The 20,776-nt window shown below is 38.9% G+C and overlaps 2 protein-coding genes across 11 annotated transcripts in view; one reads left to right on the top strand and one right to left on the bottom strand.

Moving 5' to 3' along the window:
- Nucleotides 1-16,418, bottom strand: part of LOC138858919 (uncharacterized) — a 29,891-nt gene extending 13,473 nt beyond the window's left edge. Inside the window, exon 1 of the mRNA XM_070112973.1 lies at nucleotides 15,477-16,418. Coding sequence (XP_069969074.1) covers nucleotides 15,816-16,418 — 603 coding nt within the window. The 3' untranslated portion in view covers nucleotides 15,477-15,815. The remainder of the gene's footprint in view (nucleotides 1-15,476) is intronic.
- nAChRalpha4 (nicotinic acetylcholine receptor alpha4) overlaps nucleotides 1-20,776 on the top strand; it is a 946,244-nt gene that overhangs the window by 325,841 nt on the left and 599,627 nt on the right. The gene's annotated exons all lie outside the window — the stretch shown is intronic.

Below are 20,776 nucleotides of genomic sequence, written 5' to 3'. Positions count from 1 at the left end.
TTAGCCCCACTAGTCACCAAAGCAAAAATCTTATTGCAAGAGATATGGATCCAAAAACTAGATTGGGATGAGTCGATTCCATTGCGCCTTGACACTAGCTGGCAGAATTTCAAAGCCAACTTACTGCAGCTCTCATCTATTAGCATTCCTCGGTACGTAAACCTAGAGTCGAATGCTATCTGCCAAATACATGGCTTCTCCGATGCTTCAATAAGAGCTTATGGATGCTGCATATACATACGAAGCTAATCTGCTAGTGGTGTCAAATGTATGCTGCTTACTGCAAAGTCTAGAATGGCTCCGCTGAAGACCAAGTCTCTTCCGCGTCTCGAACTCTCAGCAGCACATCTTCTTGCCAAATTATGGTCACGAGTAGCGCCTATGTTGAGTCGACGGTTCGAGAAAATTACATTTTGGACAGACTCTGAAATCGTGTTGCATTGGGTTAAAACACATCCATCTACATTACAAACCTTTGTCGCAAATAGAGTGTCCGAAAACCAAGAATTGACTGACAAAGTATATTGGCGACATGTGCCAACAAAACAAAATCCTGCGGATTAAGTGTCTCGGGGTTGCAACGTGGACGAATTGAATAATTCGATATAGTTTGGCGGTCCACAGTTCCTCCTAGAAGACCCCGCTTTGTGGCCAATTAACACTCACTTCCAGCTCTCTCCAGAAGACGAAGCATTAGAGAAGAAGAAAAATACTTTCACATTAGCTGCAAATGTGAAAAACAATGCAATAATGGACCTTATCGAAAAAATCTCTTCTCATCAAAAATTGCTTCGCGTGGTCGCATATTTAATACAGTGGATTAGACGACCAAAATTGCTTACTGTGGGAAGGGATCTGACATCAGATGAATTACACTTGAGTTTTTTGAAAATTGTTCAGGTGGTTCAACATTTAGAATTTGCGAATGAAATCCAAAAACTGACTAAAGGCACCACGCTACCCGCAAACTTGCAAAAACTCAATCCGTTTTTGCATGAGTACTCGGACATGTCGCTTTCATTCGAATTAATCCGAGTAGGAGGTCGCCTATTAAATGCACCCCTCCCATACGATGCCAAATTCCCCTTATTACTAAATAAAAATTCGCATTTCGTTAACACTTATTTACGGTTCGAAACCACCACGCTGGGGTAAAAGCGTTGGTTGCGCTTCTTCGAGAACGCATATGGCTGATTAATGCCAGAGAAGCATGCAGTAGAACCATAAGAAACTGTACACACTGTTTTCATTACAAGCCGAAGTTGCAAATCCAAATAATCGGAAATTTGCCAGTCGAAAGACTTCGAGCGCTACGACCCTTTCTCATATGTGGTGTAGATTTTTGTGGTCCAATATATACTACAATAAAAATACGCGGTCGACCACCCGTGAAAACGTAGATCGCAGTTTTCGTTTGCTTCACTTCAAAAGCAGTACAGCAATATACAGCGTAAAACGCATGATTATGGGAGGCGGCAGTGAAGTCCGCCAAACATCTCATCGTACGCGCAATGGGCAACGTGCTGCTCACAGCCGAAGAGCTGGGAACACTGCTGTCCGAAGTGGAGGCCATCCTCAATTCGTGACCCCTCGCACCGTTGAGTCAAGACCCCAACGACGGCGAAGCGCTAACTCCAGCACACCTACTTATAGGGTGCTCCCTCCGAGCACTACCACCAGCACAAGTGGCAACGGACCCAATTCGTTGCTGCGAGAGATGCCCACTTGTTTGCTGTCTCAAGCAACAGTTTTGGCGACAATGGTCCAAAATGTACGTTACGAGCCTTCAGGAGCGCAACAAATGGTTGTATCCGAAGCGGAACCTTCAGCCCGACAATCTCGTCCTCGTTCACGAAGACAACATACCACCACAGCATTGGGTACTAGGACGAGTCGTCGGAACCGTAGAAGGGCAAGACGGCAAGGTACGAGTGGCACACGTGGCAATCAAGGCAGGCATAATTAAGCGACCTATTCACAAGCTCGCCCTGCTACCCATCCATGTTGAAGGATCATGATCCTGTCAAGGTGGCCGGTGTTGCGTCAAGTGACTTCATGAATACTAACTTAAATATTAAATTAATTTAAAATATAAAATGAATTATTAAAATATTGGAATTTAATTATCAAGTTTTTTGTTATAAAAAAAAAGTTCTTACTTGGCAACCCTATGTGAAATACTCACCTTAATCTATTTCAATAATTAATGGAAGTTCGAAATGTAATCATATGATACTTACCCCTTTTTTGTACATATTTACATTACCACTAGTTTAAGCCGTTAGCTTAAGTTTAGGCTAAGCGTTTCTAAGAAACGGAATAAAAAATTCAATTGTAGTAAAACCACACTCGCGAACGCACGTCTTTTAACTTAACCGGAGATTTTCCTTTCGTTTAGGCACAGGCATTTGGCACTTTTTATTTAAGTTGCGCATCCCAACATTTTATTTCATCTCCAAAAAGTCTTGAGATTTTTCAGATAGACTTAAACACAACTATGTATATGAACCCTACTCAATTTGAATAGGATGTATTCTTTTTTAATCTTTAACTTTATAATTTTTGGAGCAGAGCCTTGAATTTAGACTATCCTCTGCGTCGCAAATGATAACTCAAAGCTATTTTAAACTTTATTTATGGGAAATCTTAAGAAATGTAATAGGAAAACGAGTATACAGTAGTATTTCTGTGATATGCTGATACAAAAATAGTGGTAGTAGTAATGCATTAGTAAAAAGTTCGTTCGGTTTTTTTTTATTGATTTTTCAAAAGATGATAACTTTGTGTAAATTTGTCCGATTTAAGTCAAATATGCGCCGTTTTGTTCGTAAACCAACGAGATTATACCCCTCTCGTAGAAGGCTGCGTCCCTATTGGCAAAAAACTCGGAGAGCCAATTTCAACAGGCCTCTCTTGTGGCCAACTTCTCACCATTAAGCACGTTCGCCATGGACAGGGAAAGATGGTAATTACTTGGTGCCAGGTCCGGACTATAAGGTGGGTGCATTAAGAAATCCCATCCGAGCTCCCGGAGCTTCTGGCGTGTCACCAAAGACGTGTGTGGCCTGGCGTTGTCCTGATGGAACACAATTTGGCCTCTGTTGATCAAAGATGGCCTCTTCTGGATGAGTGCTGCCTTCAAGCGGTCCAGTTGTTGACAGTAGAGGGCCGAATTGAGCGTTTGGCCATAGGGGAGCAGCTCGTAGTAGATGATTCCTTGCCAATCCCACCAAACACACAGCAAAACCTTCCTGGCCGTCAATCAGGTCTTGGCCACCGTCTGGGCCGCTTCCCTGAGCTTTGACCACGACCGTTTGCGCTCGATGTTGTCGTAAGTGGCCAATTTTTCACCGCCAGTCACAATCCGCTTCAGAAACGGGTCGATTTTGTTGCGATTCAGTAGCGATTTGCAGATGAAAATTCGGTGCATCATGTTTTTTTGCGTTTGTTCGTGTGGCACCCAAACATCGAGCTTCTTTTTGAATCCAAGGTTATGCAAATGGTTCCAAACGGTTTTCTGGCTTATCTTTAGTTCCTCAGCAATTAAATAAGTGCTCACGTGACGGGCTGTTTCCACTATTTCCATGATTTTATCGCAATTTTCGACGACAGGCCTCCCGACGCGTGGTACATCTTTGACATCGAAATTACCGGAACGGAACCTAGCAAACAAATTTTGTGCTACACGTTCGATTACAGTATCGGGCCCATAAACTAAATTAATGTTTTCAGCCGCTTTAGCTGTTTTTACGCTTTCATCGAAAAACAGTTGTAAAATATAGCAAAGTTGCTCTTTGCTGGTGTCCATCTTTGACGAGCGCTCGACTGAGTCAGTCTGACGAACTGAATCAATCGAAAAACTGTCAAAGACAAACTTTTAGCGCGAATAAACACGTTTTCAGCGCCGTATAGTATGACATGATGCGACACGTAACACTAGTACTATGGACAATAACGCCATCTTTTTACTTGACCTAATATTATAAATAATTACATGTTATTAGTTTCCTCCGCCTTAAATTTGGCACAGTACGCTTCATCCTCGTTTTGAATTTTTACAAGATATTGGAAGCAGTAGATGAAAAAGTACAAAGTTAAATAAATACGGAAGTTCTACTCTCGCAACTTGCAAGGATCAAAGCCCGGGAAATTACTTCAGGTGTTGGAAAAATTTTATACTAAAGGAAGTATTGACCCTATTCAACCAATTTTTGACACAAAGACATAGTATTATAGAGAGGCTCATTTATTTATTTTATTATATGAATTTCAATTATATATCTTACACATCGACCGATATTTTCGGTAAAAAGACAATATAGGCACTGGGTTCCACATATTCAGTACCTAGGGGCTTGAACGGTTTTGGTTCGATTTGGACAGTTTTTGGTCACAAGGTGGCATACTTTAAACGCATTATTCACGCAATTGCATAATGGAATATAAAATGTTGTTATATGGGAACTATGCGTGGTTGTAATCCGATTTCGTCCATTTTTGCACTATATCATAGACATAAGAGAAGAATTTTCTGTACCGAATTGGGTTCAAATCGGTTAAGCAGATCTCAAGATATGGGTTTTCTCCTAAAGTGGGCCACGCCTACTGTCTAATTTTGAACGCGGTTCATATCAAGTCTTCGCATACCATCTCAGAGATAGAATTTAATATCTCTGGCGTGTTTAGACTTGTTTTATCGCGCGTTTAGTAGTTTCGATATCTCAATTTTTGCTCAACTTACAGCTTGCACAGACATGATCATTTATATAATCTTGATTAATTTTAGGTGATACAAACAACCGTTAGGTGAACAAAACTATTATACTCTGTAGCAAGATGTTGCGAGAGTATAAAAACTTGTAAACATGAAATGATCAAGGCCAACCACACATCTAAATACGCAGCGCAATCACTTAAGCAGATGTGTACTTATTTCAAAATTTTATTGCACAAAATTCATCAGCATACCAACTGATGATAGGCTTAAATAAGCAATAGACAAAAAGGGCTGCTACAAGTGCCTGAATTACAAATGGGGGAAACCTTGTAGTAGCAATGACAACTACAACCTGAATCTAGAATTATACGAGAGCAAAAATCGATTTCCACAAAACCACTTAAAAAGAAGTTACGCTGCAATAGCTCGATGCTTTATTTGATGAATCGAAATACAAAGTTCAAGTTGAAAATATGTTAATTCACCTTGACGAAATTTCCACTTGAACTTTGTATTGAAGAGGTAAGTGAAAGACGTAGTTCTATCAATTCTCACCAGAGCACAAACTTACCAACCTTTCAAAACCGATTACAAAAAATTATATATAAGTTCACTTATCATTCAGCAATTCAGGTGATTGGCAATTGGCGATGATGTTAGTTAGCAATTGAAGAGGTAAGTGAATGACGTAGTTCTACCAGTTCTCACCAGAGCACAAACTTACTAACCTTTCAAAACCGATTTCAAAAAATTATGTGTAAGTTCACTTATCATTCAGCAAATCAGGTTATTGACAATTGGCGAAGATGTTATATTAAAACAAAAGCAGTAGCACGCCTCAAATCAATAGTAGCACGGCTACTTTCGGGTGTAACCGAATATTTTAATGCCGGGGTTATACTTTTAGGTGCTGACAAAACAAGTAAGCGAGGGATAAGTTCGGGTGTGACCGAACATTTTATGCTCTTCCAACGTGCAAGGATCAGAGTCGGGGAAATACCTTCAGGTGTAGGCAAAACTTGATTTTAAAATTGTTGCGACGGAGAATATTCATTGTTCGACGAAATCATGAATGGATTACAATTATATTTGTATCTTATTAACTTACTAGCTGACCCGGGAAACGTTCTTTTACCATATACATGCGTATATACGTTATTTGTATGAAAAAATGTTTAAAAATTATTTTTTTAATAACGATTTTTAAAAATAACTAAGTGGTGTAGACAATTTAAGTATACTTTATCTAAGTTAATAAATCATTCTTTATTAAAGTAATGAATATTAATTAAGTTTTACTTATTGATAGATATCTATACTCGAAAATATTTCATTTTTTTACTACTAATTATCGCAATTAATAATAAACAAAGATTAATCTCTCAATGCAATAGAATGTACAATATTTTACGTCAGTACGGCTTTAACGAATAAAAACAATATGAATGTTTTGCCCCGCAAGAACATGCCACATAAAGTTGTCCGTGGTAAAAGCATGGTGTACCCAAATCTAAACCAAAGTATGTATTGTAAATGAATAAAGAAGGCGAAATGTTAACTGAGCTCTTTTTGAGTACTAATTTGTAGAGAAAAACACCACGAAATGTGCGAAACGGAGAAAAGACTATAAATAGACACAAAGAATTAAAAATCGATACGCATACCTATTTAAATTTGTGTTTTCAATTTCAATGATATGGCAAAATTTATAATTAAGAAAAGCCTTTTGAAATAAAAAGGAGGATTACTGACAAAAACTCCAGAAGCAATATGCTTATTTAACAAAGGGTAATAACTATGGCTAAAGCGGCCGCGTTTCAACTTCTGTGGTGTCTTAGGTCGTAAGCGTGAAAAAGTTTAGCTCAATCCGAATACGAGCATATATGTTCTAATCTTAAAACTCATGAAGCTTAAATTATTTTATTTTTTTAGTTGGGATCTTAGCATATCTCAATTCAATTACTTTAATATCATATATTACTTCTTGAGATAATAAAAATATTTCAAGGAAATATGTTCATATATTTATTTTTATTGAATGTTCCCTTATTTATAAGTATTTACACAAATGTGACCGTCCGATCCATTCTTAAATACACGTACGTTGATGCTTGCTTCTTCTTGCCCCGCACAAACAATGACTTTTGTCCACACTTTTTGCTTTTTGCGAGAAACAAGTTGAACGATCGCAAGCAAGAAGGGGTCCGGGACGCACTGCCACATAATTATTTCAGATATTTTGATATTCATCGAATTTATTTTAAAAACGATTATAAGTATGAATTCATGTGTATTTATATTTTTACGCATATAATTATTATATTACGAAAATAAGTCATTAATGCATAAATATTTTTCAATAAAAATTAAGCAACATAATAATTACTATGGGCCCTCAGTTGAAACGTCTTTGTGTAAGCCATCAAAATAACGGCGAGTTCACGCGGACATTGTGTTGTTGAAAAAAACCAAATGACGACTTTGTCGACAAATATACATATATATACATGCATACATGTGAGCTCGCATACATATTGACCCCAAATTGTGCAAAGCTTCGCGGACTTGACAAAATTTGTTTCAATCGACAATCTTTCGACAATGTCAGTCGCTTATACTGCAATTACCGATTGGGCTGCATTTTCATAACGTCGTTTTTAGATAAAATGGGCTAAATCGACAAACTATGAAATAATGATAACAAGTAAACATATAAAAGTACTACATATGGAGTAGGCTTAGAATATAAAGATTTCAATATATAGTGCATAATATGAAAAAAATTAATATAATTTTTTAACTCGCTAATAGGTCGTGTTGCCAATTCTGCTTTCTGAAGGGAACATAAGGCAAGTTCTTCAATTTCTGATTTTTAGCATCGTAGTGAAGAAGCGGCTTGTGGACAATATGCAATTGAGAAGGAAATGGTAGGATTAGTGGCATTGCAAAATTGATTTCTTCAATTTTTCCATTCAAAAATGCTCGCGCATTTGAACACTAAATGTTGTTGCCCAGGCGCACAGACATACATACATATGTACATCCATATGTATGCATACATAAAAATATAGTTGGGCATGGGAACGAAGGTAAGGAAATTTGGAGAATATTCGCAAACAAATTGTTTATTTGAATGAAGTACACGACGATAACTGTTTGAGTACACACATTAAACCCGCTTATTTGATATTGGCTGTGGTGTTGCTAGTATAGAAGAAATCCTTATTGTAGTATTTTGCCTAAGTTAAAATCCTATCACAAATAATTTTTATACCCTCGCAACCTGCTGCTACAGATCATAATAGTTTTGTTAACCTAACGGTTGTTTGTATCACCTAAAACTAATCGAGTTAGATGAAGAGACGAGTTTAAATCCGGGTGACTGTCTGTCCGTCCATCTGTGCAAGTTGTAACTTGAGTAAAAATTGAGATATCTTTATGAAACTTAGTAGACATGTTTCTTGGTACAGTAAGACGGTTGGTATTACAGATGGGCGTAATCGGAATACTGCCGCGGCCACAAAACGCCATTATTCAAAAACAAATAAATTGCCATAACGAAGCTCCACAACAAGATACAAGACTCTTATTCGGTATAAAGGATCACAGTAGGGAGGGGCATCTGCAGTTAAAAGTTTTTTTTTTTAAAGTGGGCGTGGTCCCGCCCCTAATAGGTTTAGTGTGCATATCTCCCAAACCGCTAATGCTATAATAACAAAATTAACTGAAAGCAAATGTTTTTAGAACCTCTACCTGCAGTGTGAAAATGGGTGAAATCGGGTGGCAACTCCGCCCACTTCCCATATAACGGTACTGTTAAAAAATACTAAAAGCGCGATAAATCAAGCACTAAACACGCCAGAGACATTAAATTTTATCTCTGGGATGGTATAAATTGGCTTTATAGGAACCGCGTTCAAAATTAGTCAGTGGGCGTGGCACAGCCCACTTTTAGGTGAAAACCCATATCTTGAGATCTGCTCAACCGATTTCAACCAAATTCGGTTCATAACACTATTTTGATATTTCTATATTATAGTACGAAAATTGGCGAAATTGGATTACAACCACGCCTAATTCCCATATAACACCATTTTAAATTTCATCTGATTTTTGCACTTTCCAGTATGCAAATCAAACAACAATGATTATATCGGGGTAAAACTTTGCGTGAATAATACGTTTAAAGTATGCCACCTTGTGACCAAAAATTCTCTTAACTGTTCAAGCCCCTAGGTACTGAATATGTGGACCCCAGTGCCTATAGTTGACTACTTACCGAAAATATCGGTCAATGTGTTATATGAGTTGAATCGGATCAATACTTCCTATAGCCCTCATATACCTAATATAAATATTTTTGAACTTCTGGGTGACTTTATACCGCATATATCGGCTAATATGTGAGTTATCTCAATGAAAATGAGAGAGCGTGTTTTGCTCATAACAAGGTATCTTTGTGTCTAAAATGGGTGAAAATTTTACCTAGCCCCATGTAACTAATATCAGGATTTTCGAACATTCCTCTGTCATTACTCCATATGATTAGTGATGGTATGTGAGGTGCATTAATGAAACAGTGGCTGCATTTTTTTAGTCTGTGGCATGTTAGTAGTATGTGGTATTGGCAAAAATTGATAAAATCGGTAATAATACTACCCTCAACTTCCTTATACTACCTATAATGCTTTTCGTTATTCTAACCAGTTTTATGCCGAATATGTCGGTCAGTGAGTATTAATATTTTTTTTATATATAAAATTGCTTCAAAATATGTTCTCGAGGTTAGCTGAGCAATGTCAAAATTAATATATTTCTCTATCCCCAATATATATATGATTTCCGTCTTTCCACCTGACTTTACACCGTTTCGTGTGTAATAATATATATAAGATTTGAAGGAATTTCATGGCCTTTGAATTTATCTTCAACATATTTTATGTAAAAAATTAAAGCTTCCGTTTGGTTCAGTTTATATCACATATATTATGTTTGAGTTAAATAGCTTCTTTTTATTAAAGTTAACATTTCGGAGAAAAAATTAATATTGACACTAAATAAATCTATGATCAATAATATAAGTTAATTAGAAACCAAATAATAATCGAATAATGAATGTTGAATTCTTTGGCAACATTTTTATACTTTCGCAACATGTTGCAACAGAGTATAGTTTTGTTCACCAAACGGTTGTTTGCATCACCTAAAACTATTCGAGATAGATATAGATTTCTATATACATATATTTCTTCTAATATTTTGTGATAATCAGTAGATAGGTATATTTTCTCAGCGATCATGTTGAACTTATTACAAAATATACCAGACAACAATGTAAACAAGAAAAAACGTTAACTTCGGTTGCGCCGAAGCTATAATACCCTTCACAAATACAAAGGCCCCTTACAAGAACTTGATTCCGAACGTTCAATTTGTATGGCAGCTATAGTGATCTGATCTGACCAATTTCTGTGGAGAATAATTTGTTGCCTTAAGCAATAACTCGTACCTAATTTCGTGAAGATGCCTCGTCAAATAAAAAAATTTTCCATGCAAGCACTTTACTCCGATCGTTCAGTTTGTATAGCAGCTATATCCTATAGTCATCCGATCTATACAATTTCTTCGGCGATTGGATTAATGCCTTAAATAATAATACTCGCCAAATATCATGAAGATACCTCGTCAAATGAAAGAGTTTTCCATACAAACACTTGATTCCGATTGTTCAGTTTGTATGGCAGCTATATGCTATAGTGGTCCGATATCGGCCGTTCCGACAAATGAGCAGCTTCTTTGTTAGAAAAGGACAGGTGTAAAATTTCAGATCGATAGCATAAAAACTGAGGGACAAGTTTGTATATATACAGAAAGACGGACAGACAGACAGACGAACATGGCTAAATCAACTCAGCTCATCATGCTGATCATTTATGTATATATTTTATAGGGTATAAAAAGTTTCTTAGAGTGCTGGCCTTTGTATAGAGCAAAAATATCTTTCTAGAAAAATATAATTGTGGTAGTATCAAAAGGGCTAAAGACCCTTTACTGTTTTAAAAGTGTTAGACAAAAGCAATTTATGGAGGGGTTTTCCGAGTACTTAATTTCAATACAATGAAATAAACTACTAATTTCTAAAATAAAAATATAACTAAATATTATGTATTTTATGTTAGTGTATATAAAAGTAATATATATGTATACAAAAGAACGTAAGCTGTGTGTACAAAAATATACCATCACAAAACTATTATACTCTGTAGCAATATGTTGCAAGAGTATAATAAATATCAGTACACTGTGTTTGTAGTTTCAGTTACACTAGATTTCTTTACCAGCAAAGTGCTTTATTCAAACTAATTTTAGTGTATTAGTTATATAGTGTTTAAAGTATTATTATATACAGTGACGAGTAAACACATATACATATGTGCACCATTATACCATAGTACCTTTAATCCATTATATATATTATTATTAATTAATTATGCCTAGATTAAGTAGAAAATCTATAGTACTAAGTCGTCTTCAGAATAGAAGACGTATGAGAGTTCTTCGTGCAAACTCTTTATATAGAGATAGTGAGCAGTCACAAAATAATGTTAGTCACGCTAATCGTAGATTAGATTCCGATGTACGTCTGTCCGAACAAATTATCAATACAAATCAACATAGAACCAGGCGGGAAAATCTCGAGGTACGGTCTTTTGAACAAAATTTAAATACTGTTCTAAATAGAACAAGGCGGAAAGATCCGCAAATTCGCTCTGAAGAGCAAATAAGAGATACTCGTGGCCATAGGTCTCGGCGTGAAGCCCCCAAGGATCGATCTGTTGAGCAAGTTGCAAATACTGTTCAACTTAGATCAAGGCGGCAAGATCCGCAAATTCGCTCTGAAGAGCAAATAAGAGATACTCGAGGTCATAGGTCTCGGCGTGAAGACCCCGAGGTTCGATCTGTTGAGCAAATTGCAAATACTGTTCACCATAGAACAAGGCGGCAAGATCCGCAAATTCGCTCTGAAGAGCAAATAAGAGATACTCGAGGTCATAGGTCTCGTCGAGAAAATCCTGAGGTACGTTATAATGAACAAATTGCAAATACTGTTCAACCTAGAACAAGGCGGCAAGATCCGCAAATTCGCTCTGAAGAGCAAATAAGAGATACTCGAGGTCATAGGTCTCGTCGAGAAAATCCTGAGGTACGTTATGATGAACAAAGTAGGAACACTAGGAATCATAGAGAACTTCGCGCAAGAAATCCTGAGCATAGGAATTTAGAGCGCATTCGTGATCAAATGCAAAGGGAACATGCAAGAAGAAATCCTGAAATAAGGAGAGAGGAGCGTGATAGAGAAACACAACGTCGACGAGCTTAGTAGGAGGGGTATGAGGGAAGAAATTTTGAATCTGAGACGTCTTAGACAAGGTCAAGTTCGCCTTCGTAGAGATAACCCACTCAATAGACAAATTGAAAACCAAAGGCAGTCCCAACGAATCCGATTAATGAGAGAAAATAATGTTATAGAAACTGATAATAGTGGCAATTTAACAGATTTCAAAAACATTTATTTCCAAAATATAAATAAGGGCCCTACTGAAATATGTATTTGCTGCGGCGGCTTATGGTTTTCACCCCAAGTTCGCAAATTAAATTTCGAAACTATTGCGCAAGGTCACCCGAATGCTGCATCCGCCTTCTTTTTAATGCAAAAAATTCCTTCAGAAGATGGAAATTACAATTTTTGTGCTACTTGCAAAAATGCGATTGTTAAAAAGAACGTTCCAAAAATATGTTTAGCTAACGGTCTAGACTTTCCTATAATACTGGATTGTTTGAAAGGTTTAACCCCAATTGAATGACGTCTCATAATGCCTAGATTGCCTTTTATGACAATTCGTCCGTAAGGATATCAAGGTCAGAGTTTGCACAAAGGTGCTGTTGTTAATATACCAATTTCTGTTAACAATATTGTGACATCTACACCAAGGCCTTTTGATGAGGCTCATGTTATACAACTTCACTTAAGAAGGCGTTTGGAATAGCAACACCGTATTATATACAGTGGCGAGCAAACACATATACATATGTGCACCAGTATACCATAGTACCTATACACCGAACAGGAAAGAAGTCATAGCAAGGACTTACAAGGAATTACAGTGAAAGAGAGCAGCACCTAGGATCCAACTTTTCACACCAGGACGGACTGAATTATATGAGTATTATCTATAAATATTTTATACATTAATTCATTTATTATTAATTAATTATGCCTAGATTAAGTAGAAAATCTGTATTACTAAGCCGTCTTCAGATAGTGAGCGGTCACAAAATACTGTAAGTCACGCTAATCGTAGGTTAGATTCCGATGTTCGTCTGTCCGAACAAATTATCAATACAAATGAAAATAGAACCAGGCGGGAAAATCTCGAGGTACGGTCTTTTGAACAAAATTTAAAAACTGTTCAACATAGAACAAGACGTCTAAGTCCCCAAATCCGCTCTGAAGAGCAAAGCAGAAATACTCGAGGTCATAGGTCTCGGCGTGAAGCCCACGAGGTTCAATCTGTTGAACAAGTAGTAAATACTGTTCAACATAGAACAAGGCGGCAAGATCCACAAATTCGCTCTGAAGAGCAAATAAGAAATACTCGAGGTCATAGATCTCGGCGTGAAGCCCACGAGGTTCGATCCATTAAGCAAGTAGTAAATACCGTTCTACATAGAACAAGGCGGCAAGATCCCCAAATTTGCTCTGAAGAGCAAATAAGAAATACTCGAGGTCATAGAACTCGTCGAGAAAATCCCGAGGTACGATATGTTGATCAAGTTTTAAATACTGCTCAACATAGAACAAGGCGGCAAGATCCCCAAATTCGCTCTGAAGAGCAAATAAGAAATACTCGAGGTCATAGATCTCGGCGTGAACACCCCGAGGATCGATCTGTTGAGCAAGTAGTAAATACTGTTCAACATAGAACAAGGCGGCAAGTTCCCCAAATTCGCCCTGAAGAGCAAATAAAAAATACTCGAGGTCATAAATCTCGTTGAGAAAATACCGAAGTACGATATGTTGAGCAAGTTTCAAATACTGTTCAACATAGAGCAAGGCGGCAATATCCTTGTTTAAATGAGCTAAGCCTCAGTAAATAAACACACCACACTCCGAAAAAAATTGGCGCACCCTAATGTAACGCACCACACCTGAAAACAATTCATTCGAATATACACGTCAGTCAACACGGTTCCTGCTTGCTGTCTTTTATTCGTTTTTCCGCCAACCACAATCCTGCGCGCTACATCCAATTCGCTTATCGTCTACGGGCCTGAGCGCCACATCAACTTCCCGAGCACCCGCCTAAATCGACTCCCTTTTTTTTAATAATTTTGCCAACGGTGAGTGAAGGTAAAATTAACTTATTAGTTACTTAAACATGGTCCTTCGAGCCTAAACGAAAGGCACTATAATTTACGTCCAAGACACAAAATTTGGTGACAAAAAACAAAAAGTTTAAACACAAACCTACCAAAGATACAGTGAAGTGAAGTGTAGTGGAAAACAAAATAATATACATAAACATTTACAAAACTACTAAGGAAGAGTGCAGTGACTCAAAAAAAAATATATATATATATAAATAACCAAAGCGCAGTGCAGTGCTGGAAAAATATCCATACTCGTATATATACATATTTATATACATATTATATAAAGAAAAAGTGCGTGTAGCCCAAAACATAAAGACAATAACAAATACAAAAGGGTTCAAACAGACAAAAATTCTCACAAACATATACATATTATATAAAGAAAAAGTGCGTGTAGCCCAAAACATAAAGACAATAACAAATACAAAAGGGTTTAAACAAACAAAAGTTCACACAAACGGGCGCGAAATACTAAAGCACCTAAATACAACAACATAAATAAAAACAACTTAAACGGGCGCGAATTTAAAACAAACGATAATAAACAAAAACAACAGTCACTAAAACCAAGCTCAACTGGAAGCGGAGAAAAAGGAATTGACAACAAAGGAATACACACACGTACATACATATATATTATCCCCTCAAAAAACCCTTGAGGGAGCATAAAGTGAGTCGTATCGTTTCCTATTATTTTATTTTATCGTGCATATATGTATGTAAAAATTACAGTTGTATATATATAGAACCTGTAATAACAAATACATTTACCAAAAAAAAAAAACGGTTACCAAACTGTCTTAGTTTCGAGTTTTTTTTTTGCGGGAAAAACCGAACACAGTCTGGTATAACATATATTTCACAAAACATACTTATATATTAAAACAAAAACAAAAATTAATATTACCTTATTGCCTAACTACAAGCTTACCTTTGTGTATTTAAACACACAAATTAACAAACACAAAAAACAAATTCAAGTATATACTTGCACATTTCTCCCGCAATACCCCTTATTAACAATAAGCAGGATTGCATAAACTAAGTAAGCAAAGGCACAAGTATAAATCAAAATTCTAATATAAAAAACAAAAAGAAGAAAACAAACAAAAGTATATGCATATTTGCTTACATCTTATACCTATATATATTTTTGATATACATATTTACATACCAAAACATAATTGTACATAAATACAAAGTGCATACGGGAACATACCTGCACATTATTCACTTCGCTTTCGCGCTCTCCTTGAACATACATATTTATACATACTACATATAATCTATGCATATGCTTTAAATAGTTCGATTACGCACTCACCTTTTTTTTCACTTGTTGGCACTGTTCCGTAACAAAAAAAACCAAACGGACACGGTCACGGCTGATGTCGAAAATATACGGGCGCAAAAAAAGGGCGGGAAAGTGGCACGTCTTGTTCGCTTGAAATGCTAACGAAAAAGGAAAGATTTTGTCCTCTGTTAGCCCCTTTTTAGTGTTGAGTTGTGTAGTGTTGTGGTGTGATGTGATGTGTATGTGTGGGTGGTCTGAGTGGTGTGATGTCTGTTGTGGATCGTGTTGATGTGGTGTGTTGGCGCGCAGTGGCGTGTATGGAGGGGGGAGGCGTAACTCATCTAGCCATCCCGGCCCCCTAGGCGAATTCTAGCCTAGCAATCGCTGTAGTTGCTGCAGCGTAGCAACAACACTGCTGAGGCCAGTGGAGCGGCGGTATGTTGGCTTGGGCTGCCGACGCCGCGTTGATGCCTCCTGTCGCCTCGGTCTGGATGGAGGTGGAGCTGCCTGTCTTCGGTTGTGCTCCGGATGGCTGCTTTGCTGCGATCTGCGGCTTGGGGCGAGTTGTCGCCCGACGGCCCGCTTTGGGGTGCGATGCAGCATAGTATGGTGCTGTCTATGGCACAGTTGGCAGAGCGTAACCGACGTACACTCCGGAGTCGTGTGGACCGTAGACAAACAGTTGAGGCAGTGCCCGTGCGCTTGGGCAACCTGCTGACGTTGTGGCGGCTGCATGCTTCGGAAAATGCTGCAGTGTTGCAGCCGGTGTGTGCGTCGACACAGTGGGCATCGGCTGCGTTGCGGCACCGTTGCCGGTGCTGATGAAGGTGTCAGTGGTCGCGCGCCATTACGGGGAGCGGTTGCAGGAACGATTGCCGCTGCGGTTCGTGGTGTTGGAGTTGCCCCAGGGCGTGGCACATTGATGGCGGACCTCACAGCTGGCGTTGGTGTTGCTGCCATATCTACTTCCATATTGATCTGTATAAAGAAGTTGGAATGATTATACATTTGTTGCATGTAAATTTATGGCGAATGTGCCACGGTATGTGGCAGGAATGGATCGTCACTGTGATCGATCATTGCGGTTAGAATGGTTGGTTTATAACGGTTTTGTCATTTGCGGGTCTATTGGTTATTTATACGACTAATTCATTTGCGTCGCGGTAATATCGCCGGATTGGTTGTTATTTGCGATTTTGTCATTAGATACGGTTGGCAGAAAACATAATTTCACGAGCGGTCTTGTCAGCGTTCCGCTTTGAGTACGGAGATCAACTACTCGTATATGACCGTCGGAACCGTAATATAGTTTTTCTATGCGGCCAAGCCGCCATTCTGTGGGGGGTAGACAATCATCGTGTATGATAACACAGTCTCCAAGCTTTGGTGCCTTTTCTGGAGTTTTCCATCGGTACCTTTTATGAAGGTCCTTGATGTACTCTTCCTTCCATCGGCGGCTGAAATCATGATGGAGAATTTTGATTCTTTCCCATCGATTTAATAGGGATAGCGACCCCACGCCTGGCTCAGGTATGGCCAGAATGAGTGCTCCTTTGAGAAAATGCCCTGGAGTTAGGGCTGTGAAGTCGGAGGGATCTTGCGAGAGTGTTGTGATTGGCCGTGAATTGAGAACGGCTTCAATTCGGGTTAATAAGGTAGTGAATTCTTCATAATTGAATTTATAATTTCCAGCTACTTTTTTGAAGTGGGATTTGAAGCTTTTTACAGCTGATTCCCATAAACCACCCATATGAGGAGCGCTTGGGGGGATAAACTGCCAATTAAAGCCTTGGGGAGCATACTTCTGAACAATTTCAGGTGATACTTGTTTAATAAAATCCACAAACTGTTTTTCAGTGGCTCTTTGAGCTCCAATGAAGGTTTTGCCGTTATCGCTCATTAGTTTTGAGGGGAAGCCGCGTCGTCCGACAAAGCGAGCAAATGCCGCGAGAAAAGCCTCCTTAGTCAGATTTGTACATAGCTCGAGGTGCACTGCTTTTGTCGTGAAACAGACAAAGACAGCCACATAGCCTTTCATTATGGTGGGCGACCTTAGCATGGACGCCTTTATTTGAAAAGGCTCAGCAAAATCGACACCTGTGACTGTGAAAGGCAGAGCGAAGTTACAGCGTTCCGGATGAAGTGCTGCCATAATCTGCGTTCGCAACTTCTGCTTATGCAGAGTGCAGATCTTGCACATGAAAATGCATTTTTTGATTTGGGGCTTAAGTCGGGGAATATAGAACTCTTGGCGGACTATATGTTGCATTAGGCGATGTTCTGCGTGGAGCATAAGTAAGTGGATATAATTGAGGAGTAAAGTGGCAAGTCGAGATTTCTCTGGTATGATTAGAGGTTGGCGTTCATTATACGTGAGGCTTGAATTGGCAAGCCGACCATTCGCACGAAGCAGACCTTTCGTGTCTAGGAATGGGTTAAGAACTAAGAGTGAACTCCTTTTGTCAATGGGTTTTGATTCTCTTAATAGTGTTATAGCGCGGCTGAAGTAGCGCGTTTGAGTTGATGCGGTTAGAGCGACCTTTGCCTTTTGCAATTCCAGGTGCGTCAATGTATCGCATTGGGGGTACTCTGAGGGAACTCCCTTAACTTTAATTTTAAATCGCTCTATGAACTTTAACACATAGGCGATTACTCTGAGGGCTCGGGAGAACGATGAAAATCGCTCAAGGATGTCAGTATCCTCCACTGCTGTGTGAAAGGAGTCGATATTTCGACTTTCGGGGGCTATTATATTGCGCATGGGCGATTGTGGCCAAGAATCGGGAGATTCTGTTAACCATCGGGGGCCATTCCACCAGAGGGTGGTGGTGGCGAGATGCAGGGGTTTGCATCCTCTTTTACCTAGATCAGCAGGATTGTCAGCACTGGCTACATGTCGCCAAGTGGCTGATCCCACTAGGTCAAGTATTTGAGACGTTCGATTAGCAATGTACGTCTTCCATGCATGTGGTGGTTTTTCCAACCAGGCTAGAACAATTTCAGAATCGGACCAGAGATACAATCTATGTTTCTTCATGCTTAAATGGGTCTGCGCCATGGAAGCTAATTTTGCGAGTAGTAGCGCGCCACAGAGCTCAAGTCGAGGTAGACTTAGCGTTTTTAAAGGAGCCACCTTTGCTTTTGCTACTAATAAGTGGCTTGTGGTCGCGGTATCGCTTTGTGTGCGCACATAGATAGTGGCACAGTATGCCTTCTCCGAGGCATCACAGAAGCCGTGTATTTCGACTTTGTGTTCGGGGAAATAGTTTACCCATCGAGGGATTTGTATCTGGGAAATGTCTTCCAGATTGTTTGCAAACTGGGACCATTTTTCCAAGCGAAGAGGTTTCACTTGTTCGTCCCAGTCGGTTCCGTCTAGCCATAATTCTATTATCAAGATTTTCGCTTGTATCATAATTGGCGAAAGCCATCCTGCGGGGTCGAAAAGTTTTGCCACAGAGGCTAAAATTTGGCGTTTTGTTATGGCGGATAATGCTGATATTGACTCTGTAGTGTATGAAAACTGGTCAGATATCGCGTTCCATTGGATCCCCAGAGTTTTTGTTGTACTTTCCTTTTCGAATTTAAGGAAATTAGTGTCCAACAGATTTTCTTTAGGTATGTTCTTTAAGATATTAGGGTGGTTCGCCGTTATCTTTTTTAACGGAAACCCTGCGGTTTTGAGGGCTTGTGTCACTTGTGCTAGTGACTCGTATGCTTGTGGAAGACTGTGACTTCCAGACAGAATATCGTCTACATACGTTTGTGTTTTTAACACCTGGGTTGCCAGAGGAAATTCTGACTTGGTGTTTTCTGCCAATTCGTGCAGTGTTCGAATGGCTAAATATGGGGCACAGTTGACGCCAAAGGTAACTGTTTTCAATTTATAGTCGCGGAGTGGACTATTGGGAGATTTTCGGAAAATAATTCGCTGAAAATCTTGATCGTCTTTATGTACGACTATTTGTCTATACATTTTTTCGACGTCTCCGTTAAATACGTATTTGAATATACGCCAATTTAAAATGAGTAGCATTAAATCTGGTTGGAGCGTGGGTCCCGTAAATAGAATATCATTTAGGGAATTCCCCGAGCTGGTAGATCTTGATGCATTAAAAACAACTCTTACTTTAGTTGTTTTTTTGTCTGGCTTTACTACTGCGTGATGAGGCAAGTAAAATGAGTAATATTTGCCATTTACGATTTTTTCGCATGGGCTTACTTCCTCCATGTGGTCTAAATGGAGGTATTCTTCCAACACGCCATCGTATTCTGGCTTAAGCTCACCTTTTTTAAGTAAGTTTTTTTCCATACTTAAAAACTGCTGTATAGCAGAGGTGCGAGAGTGACCTAAGGCGATTGTGTTGGGAAATTGTTGTTTTAGTGGTAGTCGTACGACATACCGACCATTATCTGATCTAGTAGTTGTGGCTTTGTAAAAGTCTTCACAATACTGATCTTCAGGGGTTCTGATTGATATGGGGGGGAGTTCTTCTAACTCCCAAAATTTTTTCAATTGTGAATTGAGGTATTCGTTTGAGATTTCCTCAACCTGAGTGGTCATGGTGGTAACTGGTTCCGAAACTAGTCCACTTAGGATCCACCCAAAAATAGTGTTTTGTGCCAGAAGTGTATTTGAAATTTTCTCAATACCTTCGAGTATTATCTGTGGTATGAGATCGCTGCCTAATAGAAGGTCTATTTGAGCGGGAGTGTTGCAGTTGGGATCTGCTAGCTTTAGGTGTGAAACCTTTTGCCAATGCTTGCTATTTATGTGATAGCTTGGAAGCATATTTGTAAGTTGCGGTAAGACTATAGCTTCTGCTTGTATTTGCTTATCCGCTTGGGGGGAAATTAGGGTAATGGGGCAGATTTTATTTGAGTTTTGGACTACTCTTCCGCCCATTCCCGTGATTTCAAAATTGGCTAGCTTTGTTGGCAGTTGTAGCCTTTTTTGAGCCCTAGACGCTATGAAAGATCGTTGTGATCCTTGGTCTATTAAGGCCCTAAGTTTAAACAGCTCTCCTCGATGTTCGATGGAGACGACTGCTGTGGGTAGTAGTACCCTACTTTGGTATTCGCTGTGTAGCGTTTGGGTTTTTAATGCCTTTGAGCAGCATGGTGCTTCTTGGCAATTATCGGGATTTCGCACTTCGGGATTTGCTGTTGCAACTAAACCCGTGGCTCTTTTCATATTTGCGCTGTTTGGGGGTGAGCCGGAAAATGTGCTGTAATGCAGCATTGAATGATGTCGTTTATGACAATAAACGCAATTAAATTTGCTTTCGCACTCTTTAAGTGTATGTGCATGTGATAGGCAATTTGTACAA

The sequence above is a fragment of the Bactrocera oleae genome, chromosome 2 (assembly GCF_042242935.1).
Source record: "Bactrocera oleae isolate idBacOlea1 chromosome 2, idBacOlea1, whole genome shotgun sequence".
Lineage (NCBI taxonomy): Eukaryota > Metazoa > Arthropoda > Insecta > Diptera > Tephritidae > Bactrocera > Bactrocera oleae.
This window is presented reverse-complemented; position numbering and strand designations above follow the sequence as displayed.